This window comes from Kazachstania africana, chromosome 1 (genome assembly GCF_000304475.1).
Source record: "Kazachstania africana CBS 2517 chromosome 1, complete genome".
Taxonomy (NCBI): Eukaryota; Fungi; Ascomycota; class Saccharomycetes; order Saccharomycetales; family Saccharomycetaceae; genus Kazachstania; species Kazachstania africana.
In genome coordinates this window covers 96,285-114,418 of record NC_018940.1, presented here as the reverse complement: position 1 = coordinate 114,418, position 18,134 = coordinate 96,285, and the positions used below count along the sequence as shown (strand labels likewise).

The following is an 18,134-nucleotide window of genomic DNA, read 5'->3' as shown; positions in this document are numbered from 1 at the left end:
AAATCAGTTTTATTGCATTATAAAATAGCATTAGGTGAGATTTATCGATCGAATCCTGAGCATTCCTTTATTTTCATCTTTATTTCGTTTATTTAGTCCATCTTTGAAATGAGGAAATTCACCAGTTATTCAATTACACAAAATAGACCCATACCGACGGTAGCTTCCACAGTTTATAATAGAAAGGCGTTAGATACCAATTCAAACATTCCATTGATTAATACACTGAATAATTTAACATATCTGATATCAAACTCTTCCAAAATTCGTGAAACTGTTGCAAATGACGGTGCATTAGAGCGATTAGTTGCTATTTTGCATGATTGCCATTTAAATCTTCATGAATCGTTGGATATTGACACACGAGCAATAAGTTCGCATAAACGTGAGCAACAATTATTCTCACAGAAAAAGATAGCATTAAACGCATGGAAATGGACTCTGGCATTTCAATGTCTAGTATTGACTGGCACAAGAGGTACAGAGGCTATAAGAGCCCAAGTTGTGTCATCGGGAATCCTCCCAATATTAGCTACTATTTTGGATAACTTCTTGATTTATCACGGTAACTACGATTTCTTCACCGATTCATATTATAAATATGGATTTCAATCTCTAACGTTAAAGACAGGATTCGAAATGTTCAGGAAACATGATGAGGACTATATGGCATACCTGGCGTTTCTTTTGGGTAATGATTCATTAAGTCTGTCAGATGACGTTTCCTTCAAGAATGAGGATTTTTTCAAGCCTGCTATGATGGTTCCATCCAATTATGAAATGATTTGGAAAAGATACGCTAAATATCATGGGTCAGCCAAGAACCCAAGACCAACAGACGGTACTTACAATAGTGATGATGATACATGTTTTTCCGAAGATATTACTGATCCAGTAAAGATTAAATCTCCTCGAGAATTTTATCTTGGAAAATTAATCCCTCATCAAGACGACGTAGTGTGGTCCTTACAATTACTAGCGTTCATTTCCAAATACACTTATATGAAAAAACAGCTCCAAAAAGTTGAATTGGTAAAATCACTATCTTTCAGGCCAATATTAACCAGAATAGAGAATAGAGTGAATGAAACGCCAAATGAATCGAAACCTAAATTAGAAAATTATTTGGCTACAAATAAGAGACCGAAATTGAATACAGAACCAAAGGCTAAAGTAACTACCGAGGATCCGTTCATGGTTGAGTTACAAAGTGTGGCATCAAAATGTCGTAATATGACCGAAAAGCATAAAACAAGTCGAAGGTGTTCTATTCAAGATCCATTTCAGAATTTCAACATTATAAGCTATGAATTAGCCGAATCAGAGCTAAAGAGTAAGCAGGAGATAAATTATGAAAACTATAAGAAATACTACCAATATAAGAATTTTGTTAAAGAATTGGATGATAGAACCTGGAATAATATAACGTCGAAGAAAAATTTGAATATCTTTCCCCTAGTTGAAAAATTCACTTACCCCAAGTATAATATTAATGATATAATGTATTGGAGTTCAGTAATAATGAGAAACTCCTGTAGAAAGGACGAATTTACAGGTGTTCGTCAATGTGCTAATTTTTCCTGTGGTAAATGGGAAGAGTATCCTAGACAATTTGCGAAATGTCGCCGTTGTAAAAGGACAAAATATTGCTCTAGAAAATGCCAATTAGAATCGTGGCAATTTCATAGGTACTGGTGCCACGAAGTTACTTCAAGCACAAGGACATCAATTACAGGCACCGAAACAAATACACCAAATAATGCAAGAAATGTAGACATAGAACCGACGATGGGATTGTCTACCACTGATGAAACTGTAGATGAAGGACCTCCGATGGATTCGGGTCCATTCTCTGACATGCCACATAATATGCCAAACGAAAGCACGGAAACAAATTTAATCAATGAGGATGTAGATTCTAATACAGCGAATACACCTGAGCCACAAATCCTTCAAGAAATAAGAGATATAACTGATAGACTTAACACGGTTCTTGATGTATCTCCGGAAATGACTATTTCAAATACCAATACTGCATTCAGTCAAAGAGATTCTGACAATCCTAACCTATTGTCCGACTTAACAGATGATAGAAGTGCATGACAGTATGGTATATAAGTTATACAGCCTCCATTTTGGATTATAAGATATTTTAATGGATATTGAATATACATGATAATTTTATAGCAAATTTTTTATATATTATTTTCATTTCTTGCATGAAAATGTGGAAGGAGAGGATCACGCAATTAAATGACGTACGTTGTTGTATAACAAATGCTGATCATCAGAAGAAACGGGCAAAATGTATTTAAAAATTATTACTCCTTCCCAGAAACGGTTACTGCAACTGGAGGTTCAGGAAATGATTCAATGGGGATTTTTTTCTTTCTATTAAAGATTTTTAATTTGTTTGATAGTTCTTGTCTCAATGAAAACTGTACTCTATTATAATTTTGAATTGTAGTGAAATATGACCAACGTAACATCAACGTGTAAATCATAGAAAAAGTGAAGTCTGGCCACAAAGTATCACAAAATTCAATCGTGGAATTTTCATGACTTTGCCATAGCATATAATCTGATAATCTTTTTTGGCCACTTGTTCGTATTAGAATGTCACATTTATCAGCATACTCTTTAAGATACATACTTTCTGTAAAAGTTCGTACGGTGATATCGTCAGTTTTTATTTTATTGTTCTGAACTTGAGAGATACTTGAATAGATCGTATGATATATGTCGTTCCTGGAGGTGTACGGGAAACAAACGATTAAAGTGAATCCTTTCTCAGATTTTGTCAGTTCTTCAGCTCGACTCACTTTTTTTTTTATATCATCTGAGAGCAAATCACGATCGCCCACAACTTTTAAACATGAACCATACAATGGACTATTTGGGTCTGCGGATCTTGTTGTAAATTCATCCAGTTTTTCAGAAAACAGTTGCATTAACGTATCGACTTCTTTCTTTGGCCTATTAAAATTTTCTATAGAAAATGCATATGCACTGACACATTTGACACCAAGTTTCTTACAAATATAAACCAAGTGTAATAAAGTCAGTCCACCTGCTTCGTGTCCTCTTTGAAGAGATAGGTTCGATGATTTGGCAAAACGTCTATTACCGTCCATGATAAACGAAACATGGTAAGGCACAGGCCCCACACTGATAATATCAGTCAGAACCGCTTCGATCATTTCATTGATAGCCTTTATTACGCAATTAGATTTTAACGATCGTCTCAGTTTTTGGGTCCTCAGGGCTATATGGAACCTCATACTTTCATATAATTCTATAGCAAATTCGTAAGCAGTAAGAAGAGGACCATTGTAGAGCTTCATCAACAGCATCTTCTCCCTTCTGCTGTTTCGGTTCTCTAGTTTCCCCAAGTTGCAAGAATCTAGTATTTTTTCTTTCTTCCTCCTGGGCTTTATATATGTAAATTTTAGCCGCCGAGATAAGGTCCCATTTTCAAAAACTTTCTCGGTCAGCAAGCTTATTGGCTACAACAAACAAATTGATTGCGATAAATAAGTACCAATGAATAAATGATGTCTATATAGTATATCTAAGGTTATCTAAAGTTGTTTAGTGTAGTCCCACAATCAGTGCAATAGTAGGCTTGTTGTAATTTGTTGGAGGAGATCGGTTCGAACTTCGCTCCGTTGCACACATTACATCTTATACCAGATGACAATGCATGACCTCGCATGATCATTTGTTCTAAGCTTGTTGATGACGTCGAGGTCAAACTATCCCGAGACGAGACAGTCAATGGAACAATGTTTCCTTGAAAGTTGCTACTCGTGGGGCTGTTGCTATGCGTTTGTTGCGAGGACGACGTTGCAGGTAAGGACGTTCTCACAAATTTGCCCATGTGTGTCTTGGCTAAAGATGGACGAGTGCTAGAGGAGGTTGTAGGTATGGAGCTACTGTAGCTTTCAAAAAGATTGATCATATTTGTGATGTTATTGAAAGATTTAGTTCTCAAGATATTATTTCTGGGCGTGAGTGAGTTTTTATTCAATCTGTCTAAAGAACTTGTACTATGATATCTTGAACTCATTTCAGTCTTGTAGTCTTGTAATTGTTGTAGGACACGCTTGCGAAGCACTGTAGGAATGTCAGCCCTGAATATTCTGATGGAACCTGTCGTGTCTGCACTCACGATTATACTACTAATAGCTTCTGTTGCATGTACCATAGATCTCTTTCCTTGTTCGTCATTGCTACTTTTCTTAGATTTGAGTTCGAATATATTGGACCGATCATTTTCTTCAAAGTATTCCAAGTACAATTCAGACAGGAAATCATTTGATAAAAACAGCGTTTTCGCTGTTCCTGAAGGAGCCATTGCCACAGAAGTTGTAGGTGCTTTATGAGCATTGAATGCTATATATTCACTGTTCTTTACGGTTGACTGAGTTGCCTGTTGACATGAGGAAAGGAGACTAGATAGCCTAGAAGAGCTATGTGAGCTGACAATAGGTCTGTTTGATTCGAAAGTATCCTGTTGCTGTACAGGAGTGCCAAGTGAGGTCATGCTACTTAGTGGAGTTATGCTATTGATTGAACTTGATGATCTACTTCTAAACAAGTTCTTTAAACTGTTAGTTCTGCTAATGCCTCTCCTCATATTTGGATTTGTAACTTCTGTCGGCATACTTGATGTATTTTCCCTCGTAGAATCTCGTTCATTAATTGCAGACTTCAATTTCCAGCCATAAAGCCAGTTGTTGTCACTACTGGTCAATACGACGGGTATGTCGGTTGCTGTCCTAGATAGATGCGCTTTATGAGACAATGATCCACTATGGAAGCCTTTAAATATTTCTATCATTTTTTTACTATGCAAATCGAAAAGCCTTATCCTTGAATCATTGGAAGTGACGAGTAGTCTCAAAGAACTGTTATCGGAATCCGCAACAAAACATTCTACACCTGTAACTCTTGGGCCATGGTGTCGTCTGTCCTTACCGTGACTTTCATAAATTTTCACATCACCTGTACTATCTGAACTGCGGGTCTTCTTATCTGTAATATGGAATGACGAGATTGGAATTAAACCATCAGTTAGAAGAACATAAATGTAACCATTGAAAGTACCAACGATGATGTATTTCCCGTCGTTTGGTGAAAAAGTGACCGCAGTGATTAAATCCTGGCAATCAAATTCAAAACTAACTTCATTATCTAAAATAGACCACAATCTACATTTGTGATCTAGGGAACCAGTAACGAAGAATCTGTCATCATTTGGGTGAAACTTCACCGAAGTAACGAAGTCTGTATGCTGGTATGTCTGTAAAGATGACTTTCTATCCGGATGCCAAAGCTTAGCAGTTTTATCCATGGAGCCAGTAAGAATAAAGTTATTTTTGGACCAATCCATATCAAGGACGTCATGCTTATGTTCTCTAAATATTTTGAATGGACTTGGATGCACTACGGGAGCATATAGATTAAACAGTTCTTGATTACTGTCAAATTCGCTTCTGGTATTATTAGTTAAATTGTAGTTTCTGTTTAATCTACTCTGTTTCAGTTTTAAGTCGTTATTGGATTCTAGATAAGAGTCTACCTCTAATCTCTCAATAGGTGAACTCAACACTTTCCAAAGCTTAACAGTTCCGTCTCTACTCCCTGCTGCCAAGAATTTTCCATCCAAACTAAATTTGACTGACCATACGGCCCTTGGGTTTGATGAAGGATTATGAACGATAGTATCGTGTGAAGGAAGCAATGAATTAGATAGCGTGCCCGTGAGTCTACTGCCGCTTCCGTTACTAGCAACGGGTCTAATTTCATCATCTTTATTAAAAGTATTGATCTCCTGAGCAAGAAATAATCTTCTGAACTGTTTTATATTTTTTGCTCTTTTGAGCATCTTTATGTGTTCCGGCTCCTTTAAATACTTTTCAAACTGTTCAATATCGATGGAATTAAATAGTGATGACGGCACCAGTTTTTGCCCTTTAGAGTTGTTCTTATGTGTCTTGCGCAACTGTTGCTTTGTCTTCCATAGTGTATGTTCCGGATGATCGTCCAGTGGCGAACTACTAGCTGGGTCCTTAAACATTTTGAAACACACTGGTTTGATGTCACAATTATATTTATCAGTAACTTTAGATGCTCTCACGTTAGCTGGGACATCTACTAAAGGGGGGATAATGAGATCATTGTTCAATTCATTCGATAGTACAGTTCTTGTTGTATTGTCAGTCATGTTACTAGCGTAATCTCTCTTCGCTGTATGCATAGCAAAACAGTAGATCTAAAAAAATATATACGATCAAATACGAACCACCGTGATATCTGTTCTTGTGTGAAAGTAATGGCTTAACTGCTCTTACCAGGCTTTTCAAATAGACTTGCAGGAAAAACTCTCTTTTTCTTTCTTTTTTGTTCTACATTTTCTTTTTGACGTCGCCGTTCCTGAAATATTTCACTCGTTCGTATCGGAAAGTGATTGACGGCAGATGCGATATACATGATTAGTATACATGGTATATGATAGTGGATCAAGTTACTGATTTCTTCTTCCCGCTGCCAAGAGGTCCTCTACTGGTGGGCCCTCTGCGACGGCTTCCAACTGCTCCTGTGTTGCTCTGCTGGCTGCCTTTTCCGTGTCATCAGTCTTAGCAAGTCTAGCCAACGACATGAGATCTGTACTGATTCTGTCATTCCTATCAGAATCAATCACATGGGGTTCAATTTTTTCTGCTAGGTAGCGTGGTAATGTCGGTGCATTGACCGATAGACCTTCATCACCTTTTAAACTTATTTGATGTAAATATTCGCGTAAAACTTGTACTTGTAAGTGATTTGTTATCGCTAGCATTCGCAATGGATCTTCTTCCTTCTCCACTTTCCTTCTTGACGCCGGCAAGACCAGCGTTGTGTCACTATTCACTTCATTTATGCTTTGATAGTACTTGTCATCAGCTACTCCTGTTAGGTTGTCCATGTCCATTGAATCAACAAACTCATTCATTAATTTGTCAAGCTCAATGGTCTCATCTTCATCAACATTTATGCTTTTACCAGATGTCGTCCTCCTATTCACCAACTTTGGAAAGTCTGAAACTCTCATATCTTCAGCAAACGGTATTCTATTCAATATCAGTGCTCTAACATCACTCTTCGCGTTAATATTTTCAGTAGATATTCTCAAGGGTATTAGGGCCACCATTTCAACGTCACTCAGTTTTTTTTGAACATACCTTGCGATGGCCACTTTTTCGTTCTTGTACATGGCATCTACTAGAACTCCGAATGCAAATATATCTGCCATTGATCCCATTCTCGTATCGGCTAAGATGAAAACGGATTCTGAACTAAGATAGTATCTCGGCAGTGAACTTTCATCGACAAATCCTCTAATATCAAGGCCAGGTATTGTCTCATAATAAAATTTTTCCGCTAATGGGGGTGGTAAAACTGCATAATCACTACCGTATCTATATGCCTTCGTGATATAGTCCTTAGAGACAGTAATTATATTATAGGGCAGTTCTCCCTCCTTTTCCCCCTCTTTTTCTTTAAATTTTTCCTTCATATCACTTTCCTTAGATTGAGTATCTTTCTTGTCATTATGGAGTTCATATTCAACAATGCTCTTTATGGAGGAATATTTTTTATCTTCTGTCTTCAAAACAGTTTTCTTGCTTAAACTTGTGACGGATTTCGTAGCGGGATAACCTTCAACTCTCATGCATAAAGAAAATGGATCTGTAAATGGGTCAATCTCCGTATCTTCTTCCATTATTGTGGATATATCAGCACCCAATCTCAGATCTCCCGTAAAAATTCTGACAGGTTTTACCGTAGCTGGTTTGGGACTAGCGATTTCCTCTAGTAATTCATTAATATGGAATAATTGTGATTTTGGAGCACAATTAATTAGTTTTATCCATGAACTCTCGTCCTCTTTGAGATCTTGTTGTTCATCATTACAATCTATTAGTATGAATCTACCATTGAACTCACCTACCAAAGCGTTGATTTCATCCTCTTGTAAATTTAAACCAACTAAATCGTCAGTAAAGATCATGATTTTCCTATCCATTTTCGTCTTACCAAACTTATCCTTAATTTCCAAAGAGGAAAGCAAAAGGTTCTTATCCATATTATTTTCAAGGTTTTCATCCATTGGAGGCATGTTTCTAATATAATGAGAAATGTTACACAAATCAATTGAAGTCATTGGTGCAATGAATTCACAAACCTGATAAACATACTCAATGCCCATGAAGTTATTTGTCTCCTTTGAGTTACAAAGGTATACACTGATATAATCTGTCTTTCTAGACTTCTTGACTTTGTCAAAGAACACATATTCTAAATAAGAGATGATGTTATCAATTCTATAGTTTGAGACCATTGAATTCGATACATCAATAATAAAAGACGTGCATTCCGCCGACATGATGCTACACCAACTTAAGGTTCCTTATGAGAACTATTTTTGACTTCGATGTGGAAGGTTGAAATATTTCAATCTCTTAGCCCAGCTTTCTTTGTACCATATACATCGCATAGTGACTGGATATATAAAAAAACAATTCAAAAATAAATAGCCCTGTAGGGGGCTCGAACCCCTAACCTTGTGATTAAGAGTCACACGCGCTACCGATTGCGCCAACAAGGCTTAATTAGTTATTTTTCATAAACTCTTTATTTTCACACATTCCACGCAGTTTCTCTTCCGAGGGTAACGCCAGCGCTTTGATATTCAGTTTTACGACTAGAATGAACTGACCACCTAGGTTAATTCTGGAAATTTCAGTATAATGCCATTTCCAGCATCAATTGTTTGAGAGCAGCCTGAATTCCACAATTCTCTTACTCATCATCAATTATCTTGGGGCAAGTACTATATAGTCATAAAAGCGAATTCGGTTACTCTCCATAACGCAACAGACGCTCTGTCCATGACGTAATAGCTATTGGTGAGAGTAAAATTAGTAATTGAGTCATAGATATTCATTTTTCCCTTGCATGATGTCCTCAATGTTTGATTATTAACTGACATTTTGGTGCATACCTGCATTGTTTGTCGATTTGATGGTATCAAGCAGAACACCGCGAAGAAACATGAATACACCTGCCCATCCAAAAGGCATTTTCTCACAAATATAACTTAAAGAATTAAATGATCATGATAATATTGCCTATCTTTACTTGAAGAACTCCTTTCGACGTCATTTTCATGCTCCTCATTAATTATTTGACATAATTTGAAGTTCAATACGTCATGGGGAGTTGCGCTAACGAGAAAGACAACCATTTCTAAGATCTGTGGCATATATCTAATAACGTCATATCGTACCGTGTCGTACTATCACTATCTGTCCCCGAGAAGGGCGGTAGATTTAAAGGATACTTCTACGCTCAAGCCATACATCACAGGGAATTGTTGATAATGCCAAGAAACAAACAAGATAACGGACAAAGGTAGTTTGCGGTGTAATGTCCCTACCGGAGGTAGTGATAGGTTGAATTCCTTTTCATGATGGTGTCGCATTCTCATCTAATCGAAATATAAATTATAAGGGTCCTCCGTATATAGATGCAGATTCATTTTCTGTTTTCCCTCACTTGATACTGATCTCTTCCAGAATTATAGACTAGTTGATACAAAAATTTTCCAAGAATTCTATTATTGAGTAAAACCAGAACCAATGTCTAACTTTTGGAACGCTTTTGAAGTGTACAATAGAAGCAAGCACACTAAGGATCCCGAGATGTGGGGGATGAATCACGCCAACATTGGGACTGGTAATACACAGTACTACTACTCCCAAGAGTACAGAGCACCAAAGAAAAAGACTACAAGAAGCGCCTCATTCAGCTCTATCAGCTCCTCTACCACTGACGAGGACTCGTTAAGAAGGTCTTCCATCTCAGAAACGGAATTGCCAAAACTTTCAAAGGAACAACAGCAAAAAGAAGTGTCGTCTTCGGCAGCATTGCATCCTAAGATGATAGACATATCCAATCTGTCACAGCGTGAATTCCAAGATTTGTACCAAAATATGAGGAAAGGTGAGCCCAACAACAGAGTCAACTTCTAGTCTAATCTCCTACCGAATCAAATCGCATTCAATGTTGTAGTTACAAATTCAATCTTTTATATATTTTACTATTTATGAGATGTACTTTTATAAGCTCAAGAAATGCCATTAGCATGTTTTGCTATAAATGGTATCTGTTACTTTATCAAGTAACACTTCCTTATTCTCCTTCCTTATGAGGAAATTTTGTTTGGCTCTCATCAATGTCCGCCCGCTGGTCTTTCCGGTTCCGGCATCTGCCGCATCGCCAAGATTTGAAAAAAAATGGCTTCTATCAGGTCCAAGCTAGTATGAATCATACTTGAAATTCGAGAATTTATAAAAGCAGGCAGCTCGGTAGGACATTATTGTGTTTTGAAATTACCATCTGATACCAGTAACAGATTATTAATAATGATGCTTAGATGTCCTGTCCTTCGGAGTCATGCTCTAAAGAGATGTGCAAGAAGTAAATCTCCCTTTTTGGCACTACGATACTATACAAACGCTACAAAAACTCTAAATTCTGCTTCTGCTCAAGCTGTAGCGACGAATAGAAGACCAGAGCCAGCTCCAAGTTTCGATGTAGACCCTCTATCTAGCGAAATCAGAGAATCGTTTGGTAAAAAGGCAAAGGTTGATCCAATGAAGATGGACAATTCTTTAGTCGGTTTAACTGGTGGTCAAATCTTTAATGAAATGATGGCAAGACATAATGTAGACACCGTTTTTGGTTATCCAGGTGGTGCCATTCTCCCCGTCTACGATGCTATTTACCAAAGTAAGAATTTCAAATTCGTGCTACCAAAACATGAACAAGGTGCTGGTCACATGGCAGAAGGTTACGCCCGTGCGTCAGGGAAGCCTGGTATTGTTCTTGTAACATCCGGTCCAGGTGCTACAAACGTCGTCACACCAATGGCTGACGCATTGGCTGATGGTATCCCCATGGTCGTTTTCACTGGTCAAGTTCCAACGACTGCTATAGGTACTGACGCATTTCAAGAAGCTGACGTCGTTGGTATCTCAAGATCATGTACGAAATGGAACGTTATGATTAAAAATGTAGCAGAACTACCCGTAAGAATCAATGAAGCTTTTGAAATCGCCACGTCAGGTAGGCCGGGTCCTGTCTTAGTGGATCTACCAAAGGACGTCACTGCCGCAATTCTAAGAGATGCGATCCCCGTAGGAAGCTCTCTGCCTTCAAATGCCCTCTCTCAACTAACAAACAAGGCTCAAGATGAGTTTGTCTTAGATAATATAAACAAAGCTGCTGATTTAATAAATTTGGCTAAAAACCCAGTTCTTTACGTCGGCGGGGGTATCTTAGGAAATGAAGATGGTCCTAAATTACTAAAACAATTAAGTGAAAGAGCGCAGATTCCAGTCACTACATCTTTACTAGGTCTAGGTGCATTCGATCAAGAAGATCCAAAGTCTTTGGATATGTTAGGTATGCATGGTTGTGCAACTGCTAATTTGGCAATGCAAAATGCAGACTTAATTATCGCTATTGGTACTAGATTTGATGATCGTGTCACTGGTAATATTGCTAAATTTGCCCCAGAAGCACGTCGTGCTGCTCTAGAAAATAGAGGTGGTATTATCCATTTTGAAATTAGTCCGAAAAATATAAATAAAGTAGTGGAAGCGCAAATTGCTGTAGAAGGTGATGCAACAGCTAATTTACAAAGTATTCTACCAAAGATCTTCCCGGTCAAAGAAAGAACTGAATGGTTTGCCAAGATTAAAGAATGGAAAACAAAATATCCATATAGCTATATGAAGGAAACTCCAAATTCTAAACTGAAACCACAAACCGTCATTTCAAAATTATCAAAAATTGCAAATGCAACTGGTAAAGAAGTTATCGTCACCACAGGTGTTGGTCAACATCAAATGTGGGCGGCACAACATTGGACCTGGAAACATCCACGTACTTTTATCACATCGGGTGGGTTAGGTACAATGGGTTACGGCCTACCAGCTGCAATTGGTGCCCAGGTGGCAAAGCCTGATGCGTTAGTCATTGACATCGATGGTGACGCTTCTTTCAACATGACATTGACTGAATTGAGCTCTGCAGTTCAAGCCGGCGCTCCCGTCAAGATTTTATTATTAAACAACGAAGAACAAGGTATGGTTACTCAATGGCAATCACTTTTCTACGAGAATCGTTACTCTCACACTCATCAACTAAACCCAGATTTTATAAAGCTTGCCGAGGCCATGGGTTTGAAGGCTATCAAGGTCTCTAAGCAAAATCAATTAGATAAAGCCTTACAGGAATTTGTTGAATATGATGGACCTGTCTTATTGGAAGTGGAAGTAGAAAAGAAGGTTCCTGTCTTGCCAATGGTGCCTGCTGGTAAGGGTTTGCATGAATTCATGAGTTTTGATGAAAATACAGAGAAAGAACAGAATGAATTACGCCGTAATCGCACTAATGGTAAGTATTAAAGAATTGATAATAAATCCTCATTATTTTTTTCATAAAAAATTATTTAAAACTTTACATACAGATGGTATAGATAGCAATTAGTGTTCGGAAATGTATATATAAATTAATAACTATTCTAAATTACCTCATAATTTAATGCACATTCAAACAATAAAATAATAAGTTATTGATAGGATAGCCACAAAAATAGCAATTAAAAACTTGATGTTCTTGAAAATAAAAGTTCTCCCATCTTTGTCAAACCAGGGCTTCTGTTCTGTAGTCATTTGAATCAGCTTAGATTTTTGTTCTGAATAAGGAGGATACCTCATAGAAAGCAGGAAATCCATCCAAAAGGCTTGTTTAAAGATGGTTCTCTCATGAGTAAAGGCATTGAACCCATATATGCCATGATAGTTTCCATAACCGGATTTACCGATACCACCAAATGGAGCATTCTGCATTGCCACATGAACAATGGTATCATTGATGACACATCCACCTGACCGCACTCTTCTCAAGATATGATCTATTTCTGGCTTTGAATCAGAGAAAATATATTGTACTAATGGCGTGTCATGATATCTGATTACCTTATCAAGGAGATCATCAAGGTCATTATATTTGACAATTGGTAGCACAGGTCCAAAATTTTCTTCCTGCATCAAAGGGTCGTCCCAATCACAATCAAAAGCTAAAGTAGGTACAATGACACGAGCACTTACCTTGTCTGAAGTAGCAGGATCAGATGCTTTAAGACTTGAAGGTTGGTAAAGATCGGCTCGTGTAGATTTAAGCCTTGTATTCATTTTATCGTAAGCTGCCATGCTGATCATGGCTGTATACTCAGCAATATGACCTGAATAGAACTTATCCAAAACCTTTTTTGATGCTACAACGAATTCATTGTATTTAGATTCATGGATAAGAACATAATCTGGTGCCACACAAATTTGGCCAGCACTACCAAACCCTCCGAAGAATAACCTTTTAATGAGCACATCCATTTTAAATTTACTGGATTGAGAATTTTCTGTTATGAAAAATGGTGACTTGCCTCCTAGTTCCAATACGCAAGGGATCAAGTGTTTTGCAGCTTCTTGTGCAACAATAGAGCCCACCTTGGTAGAACCAGTGTAAAAGAATATATCAAACTTAGGTGACTTGATTAGTTTAGTTGTTTCTGTGACACCACCTTGGACGATCTCAATCAGACCTTGTGGTAGTTCAGCATCAAGTAAAATCTTCTCGATAATTTTCGCCGTAGAAGGGGTATTCTCACTTGGTTTTAGCACTACCGTGTTTCCAGCTGAAATAGCTGCTGCAACAGGTCCTAACGCCAAATAGACAGGAAAGTTGCTTGGTGATATCACTAAAGCTGTGCCTCTCGGGATTTTTTCAATCTTTGTTGTACCGAATGCATAAACAGGTGAATAATCTTTCACCTTCTTTGGTTTGATCCACTGAGGTAACCGGCTAATCATATCCAGTACGTCATTGTAGAGCGGAATAAGCTCTAAAGCCAAGGATTCTTGTCTGGAACGGTGGAAATCATTGTGCATTGCCAGTACTAGCGCTTCCTCATTCTCCTTGATGGCATAGTACAGCTTCTTCAAACAGTTACTCCGAAATTCCAAATCACGCTTAGTTGATTTTACCTCTCTTTGTTTTCGATAAAAGTAATCATTGCAGTGGGAGATTTTGGATTCTATCTCATCCAGTGATGTGTATTGTAAAATATCAGACATTATAGTACTTTAATCCCTTGTTCACTCTAATTAATGTCGTAGCGATGCGATGCCTTATTTGACATCAAGCTATTATAACCTTTTTCTTTTTCATTAGTATGTATCATCGAGTGGCCTTCTAAGAAAAAGATGCTGTATTGACAAGCCGAGGTATATAAAAAGTTGAATGAATATATATAACATTGAAAAGGTTCCTAGTAGCCACTAGACATGGTGGGGGCTGTACATATTCTAGTCATCGTTCCTGTAATACAAACGCATTGGCTCTGACATAGTACCATGATTTACATCTTCCCGGAAGTTGTTTCCGGCGTCGTAATCTCTACGGTTATTCACTCCATCAAGATGATATACGGTGGGATCATTATTTGTCTGATCCTGTTCATCATGTTCGCCATGTTCATCAGCTTCATCATCACTGCATTCATCTTCGTCACTTTGTCCTCCTTCATCGCTGTTGTCATTATTAATATCATCCTCTTGAACAGGTGTAGTATCAGTAGGAGTTGATAAACCTTCGACTCCTTCCTTTGCTTTCAACTCAGCTTCTCTCTGGCGTGATAGGATAGTCCTCCTGGGGACACCTTTGTTTATCAATTTTAATGAGTAGTCTTCCTTCTTATCCATTTTCTTGGAAAAATATTCGTATAGTTGTGCTAGTGTCAACCGGCAATGATAGCCTCTAAAAGTATTGTTCCCCAATCGTATGTTTTCAATGACTTTGATGGCCTGGTTTCTTGTCAAGTCTTGCGGCAGCCTAAAATTTGTTGGATTTTCCAATATTTGATCTATTTTAGAGATAATGCATTTTCTTTTAGCAAACAGGGTTCTGTCACCGGGAGCTCTTCTCCAGGTTGATCCGAATCTTCTTTCTAAAGATAATAAGGAAGGTTTTCCATGAAAACCCTCGAAGTACTCCCTGGCTACGTCTGAAACACTCTGTATTGCCCTATTAATCTTATAATTCATTGCCTGCTCTACTCTAAGTGCATTTTCAGTAGATCTATCACCTCTTTCCTGCGCATCCACAATGCTGTTAATGTAACTTAGGGCATCTTCATCGCGCCTTGTAGGGAATGGGTAGCTATTTGGTGGTCCTTCTGGCAATCTGCCATCAGTTTCAAGTTTGACTCTCACTCTTTCATTATGAGTTAGCACGTTATCATCTCTTCTGTAAGCCATCCACCCCTCCGTTTCAGTAGGTGTAGAGACAAGTGCATTTTCTGTGTTTAGGACAGATGATTTATTTAGACGTTCTGCTTCTGCACTTGTCACACTCTCATTGGTATGATCTAGAAACCGTACTCTATCGCCAGTCATTATCCCCACCATCTCTTTAAAAAGTTCTTTTAGATTAGCCACATCCTTGATGCAAGTATCTACATTTTTAAACCCATTATCAAATGTCTTCACCTGGCTAATATAATATTCTTCTTGTTCTCTTTGGATCGCTTCGACCTTATTCTTTAACATTTCATTTTGCTCTTGTAATCTTGTAAGCTGATCAATTATGAAAGATTGGAACGGCATTTCATTGCTATCATTCTGACCTTCCTGTGGTGACTGATAATTTGAACGTGGCCGAGCTTTACGTCTATTATCTGGTCTAGAAGAATTTCTAATGGGATCATGTGGAGACTCAGGCCTTAGTGATGATGTTCTGGAGCTATCATCTGAGGGTGATTCGAACATCGGTGCTACTGTTTTCTAATAGAGTTCTTTGTTTGTTATAGTTTCTATAGGCCTTGAAATTTTCATTTAGCTTTTCTTGTCTTGCAGACGTTTTACAGATGCGTGTTTTATGATGAATATGTTATATAAGATATGTATATTAACGAGCACAATCTCACAGGGGTTTATTTGTAACAGATACTATTGAGTTTGAACGTTGCCTTCTTAGAGTTTCGACGGTAAAATAATTTCTCTCAGCAGCTTCTATTGATGGCAGCTGAATTTACCAGGAAATGTGGATAGGAAGATTTATCATCCATCCATTAAGACATCTTCATCCTCATCTTTCATGAGAGGCTCTGTGCTGGCTTCATTTTTAACATCTTGCAGCACATTTGCTAGTAATGTTACTTGCTCCGCTAGCTTTTCCTCGTCTTGACCGAGGTTTTTCTTATTTACACTAATAGGTAGCAATCTGGTACCTGTGTTCTCATCGAGCAATTTGATTTCATTTCTTAATCTAATGGTGGCTTCCTCCAGATTGTTGTAGAATCCTTTGACGTGGTTCTCGAACTGTCGTTTCAAGTCCACATTACCCTTCTTAATTTCACTAAAGGTAAACACCACTTGCGAAGCTTCCTTCAACATGGTGCAAAGCTTTAAATCAATGCATTCTAGACTATCCAACCGTTCCCGTACATATTGCGGTTGCATAATGACTCTAAGTTATCTTTAGAACAATTATCTTGAAGTATCACTCTGTATCAAGCTTCTCATAACTAATTTTTCAATCTTTTTCGACAAAAAAACCGCATTACTTAAACTGTTAACGAATATATAGAATTGAATAGTAAAAACTGGGGAAATGAATGGTGCAGCTACTTCATTCATTAACCTTTTGCTTCTTCTTGGGTCTACTAGATTCCCTTAATCTTTCAACGATGTCTCCCCCCCTACGTTCTTCAACACCTTCATCGTGTGCGTGAGTTCTTGGCTTTCTGCCACTGTCCTTTCCTGTCCTGACGTTGCCTCTGCTGGTTTTGTAATGCTTGATATCCTCACCCGTTTCTCTCTTGGCAGCAGGTTGTTTTCTCTTAGAAGGCTTTTTGTGTGCAGTCTTGGGTTCGGGTTCCAAGTCTTCTTCTTCACTGGCATAGACACCTTCTTCTTCGATCTCCTCCTTCTTCGCAGAAGGCATCTCTTCTTCTTCTTCTTCTTCTTCTTCTTCTTCTTCTTCTTCTTCTTCTTCTTCTTCTTCTTCTCCTTCTATTAACTGTATCTTTTCTTCTTCTAGCTTCTTTGCAGCAGTATCCTTACCAAGCTCCTCTGGGATGCCCATACCCTCTCTTTCCTCCTTGACCTTTTCTGCATCCTCTTTCAAGATAGGTTTTATCAAATATGGACCATTATTGCTCACTTTCCCAACATCCTTATGTACTTGGTAGACAATATAAGAATCATCGTTGTACCAAGGGCTAAGCAATCCATCCAACTCAGACTGTGACCATTCTGTCTTTTCTGGATCTAACCACTGATTCCATGCCTCAGTGTTTGGCTCGATGACGCATGGCATTCTTTCATGCAACCATTTCAGATTCTTAGGTGCACTGCCAGTGATTAAAGAAAACGTATACAAGTCCTCAGCTTCATTGTAATCGTAAAGACCAGCGATGAACATCAGTTTATCATCCTTTCTTGTGAAATAGTAGGGGATTTTTTCCTTTCTATCCTTCCTCCACTCGTAATATCCACTAGCTGGTACGACACACCTCTTGTGACTAGTACAACCTGCCCATACTCTACTTTTCAGTACGGATTCTAACTTGGAATTGATTGTGTTATAACCCTTAAACTTTGAAATATCCTTCGCCCAGCTGGGAACAAGCCCCCATTTCATATACTTCAATTCCATTTCGCCAGGGTTCTCATGTGATGGACGGTATACTGGACACGTATTGGTAGGGGCAACATTGAAGTTCTTACCAAAAGTGAATCCCTTTGGTTTTTCTTTCTCATCAAATTCCAAATTGTATCTGGCAAACTCCATGGGCAATTCATTGCCATCATAAATCAGAGCATATCTACCACACATTGCTAAACTGCTCTACTCTACTCTAAACACTCGAATAGCGTCTAGGCTTGTATGTTTTTTGCATCTCACTCATCATCTCATCGCCTTTTATATGTGATTTTCGGGTTTGCTTAATATTTCCC

At 38.1% G+C, this 18,134-nt stretch overlaps 10 protein-coding genes and 1 non-coding gene across 11 annotated transcripts; 3 read left to right on the top strand and 8 right to left on the bottom strand.

The window, feature by feature from the left end:
• Nucleotides 1–108: 108 nt before the first annotated feature.
• On the top strand, nt 109–2,103 carry MUB1 (MYND-type zinc finger protein MUB1; the record flags this gene model as incomplete). The annotated part of the gene is made up of 1 exon (XM_003954586.1): nt 109–2,103. One exon carries the CDS (start codon nt 109–111, stop codon nt 2,101–2,103), a length of 1,995 nt encoding a protein of 664 aa, XP_003954635.1.
• A 218-nt stretch (nt 2,104–2,321) lies between these two features.
• Nucleotides 2,322–3,353, bottom strand: SRT1 (ditrans,polycis-polyprenyl diphosphate synthase; the record flags this gene model as incomplete). Its single annotated transcript, XM_003954585.1, has 1 exon — nt 2,322–3,353. One exon carries the CDS (start codon nt 3,351–3,353, stop codon nt 2,322–2,324), a length of 1,032 nt encoding a protein of 343 aa, XP_003954634.1.
• Nucleotides 3,354–3,577: 224 nt separating this feature from the next.
• LAF1 (Laf1p) lies at nt 3,578–6,262 on the bottom strand (the record flags this gene model as incomplete). Its single annotated transcript, XM_003954584.1, has 1 exon — nt 3,578–6,262. One exon carries the CDS (start codon nt 6,260–6,262, stop codon nt 3,578–3,580), a length of 2,685 nt encoding a protein of 894 aa, XP_003954633.1.
• Nucleotides 6,263–6,529: 267 nt separating this feature from the next.
• Nucleotides 6,530–8,431, bottom strand: YKU80 (ATP-dependent DNA helicase YKU80; the record flags this gene model as incomplete). Its single annotated transcript, XM_003954583.1, has 1 exon — nt 6,530–8,431. The coding sequence occupies one exon, from the start codon at nt 8,429–8,431 to the stop codon at nt 6,530–6,532; it is 1,902 nt and encodes a 633-aa protein (XP_003954632.1).
• A 149-nt stretch (nt 8,432–8,580) lies between these two features.
• Nucleotides 8,581–8,653, bottom strand: KAFR0Atrna1K. Its single transcript has one exon. It is a non-coding gene; the product is annotated as a tRNA-Lys (tRNA).
• Nucleotides 8,654–9,686: 1,033 nt separating this feature from the next.
• Nucleotides 9,687–10,079, top strand: SPG4 (Spg4p; the record flags this gene model as incomplete). The annotated part of the gene is made up of 1 exon (XM_003954582.1): nt 9,687–10,079. One exon carries the CDS (start codon nt 9,687–9,689, stop codon nt 10,077–10,079), a length of 393 nt encoding a protein of 130 aa, XP_003954631.1.
• Nucleotides 10,080–10,472: 393 nt separating this feature from the next.
• On the top strand, nt 10,473–12,521 carry ILV2 (acetolactate synthase catalytic subunit; the record flags this gene model as incomplete). Its single annotated transcript, XM_003954581.1, has 1 exon — nt 10,473–12,521. One exon carries the CDS (start codon nt 10,473–10,475, stop codon nt 12,519–12,521), a length of 2,049 nt encoding a protein of 682 aa, XP_003954630.1.
• A 144-nt stretch (nt 12,522–12,665) lies between these two features.
• HFD1 (hexadecenal dehydrogenase) lies at nt 12,666–14,249 on the bottom strand (the record flags this gene model as incomplete). The annotated part of the gene is made up of 1 exon (XM_003954580.1): nt 12,666–14,249. The coding sequence occupies one exon, from the start codon at nt 14,247–14,249 to the stop codon at nt 12,666–12,668; it is 1,584 nt and encodes a 527-aa protein (XP_003954629.1).
• Nucleotides 14,250–14,480: 231 nt separating this feature from the next.
• Nucleotides 14,481–15,941, bottom strand: EUC1 (Euc1p; the record flags this gene model as incomplete). Its single annotated transcript, XM_003954579.1, has 1 exon — nt 14,481–15,941. The coding sequence occupies one exon, from the start codon at nt 15,939–15,941 to the stop codon at nt 14,481–14,483; it is 1,461 nt and encodes a 486-aa protein (XP_003954628.1).
• A 291-nt stretch (nt 15,942–16,232) lies between these two features.
• Nucleotides 16,233–16,634, bottom strand: MED11 (Med11p; the record flags this gene model as incomplete). The annotated part of the gene is made up of 1 exon (XM_003954578.1): nt 16,233–16,634. The coding sequence occupies one exon, from the start codon at nt 16,632–16,634 to the stop codon at nt 16,233–16,235; it is 402 nt and encodes a 133-aa protein (XP_003954627.1).
• A 169-nt stretch (nt 16,635–16,803) lies between these two features.
• Nucleotides 16,804–18,012, bottom strand: KAFR0A00530 (putative peptide hydrolase; the record flags this gene model as incomplete). Its single annotated transcript, XM_003954577.1, has 1 exon — nt 16,804–18,012. One exon carries the CDS (start codon nt 18,010–18,012, stop codon nt 16,804–16,806), a length of 1,209 nt encoding a protein of 402 aa, XP_003954626.1.
• Between the last annotated feature and the right edge of the window lie 122 nt (nt 18,013–18,134).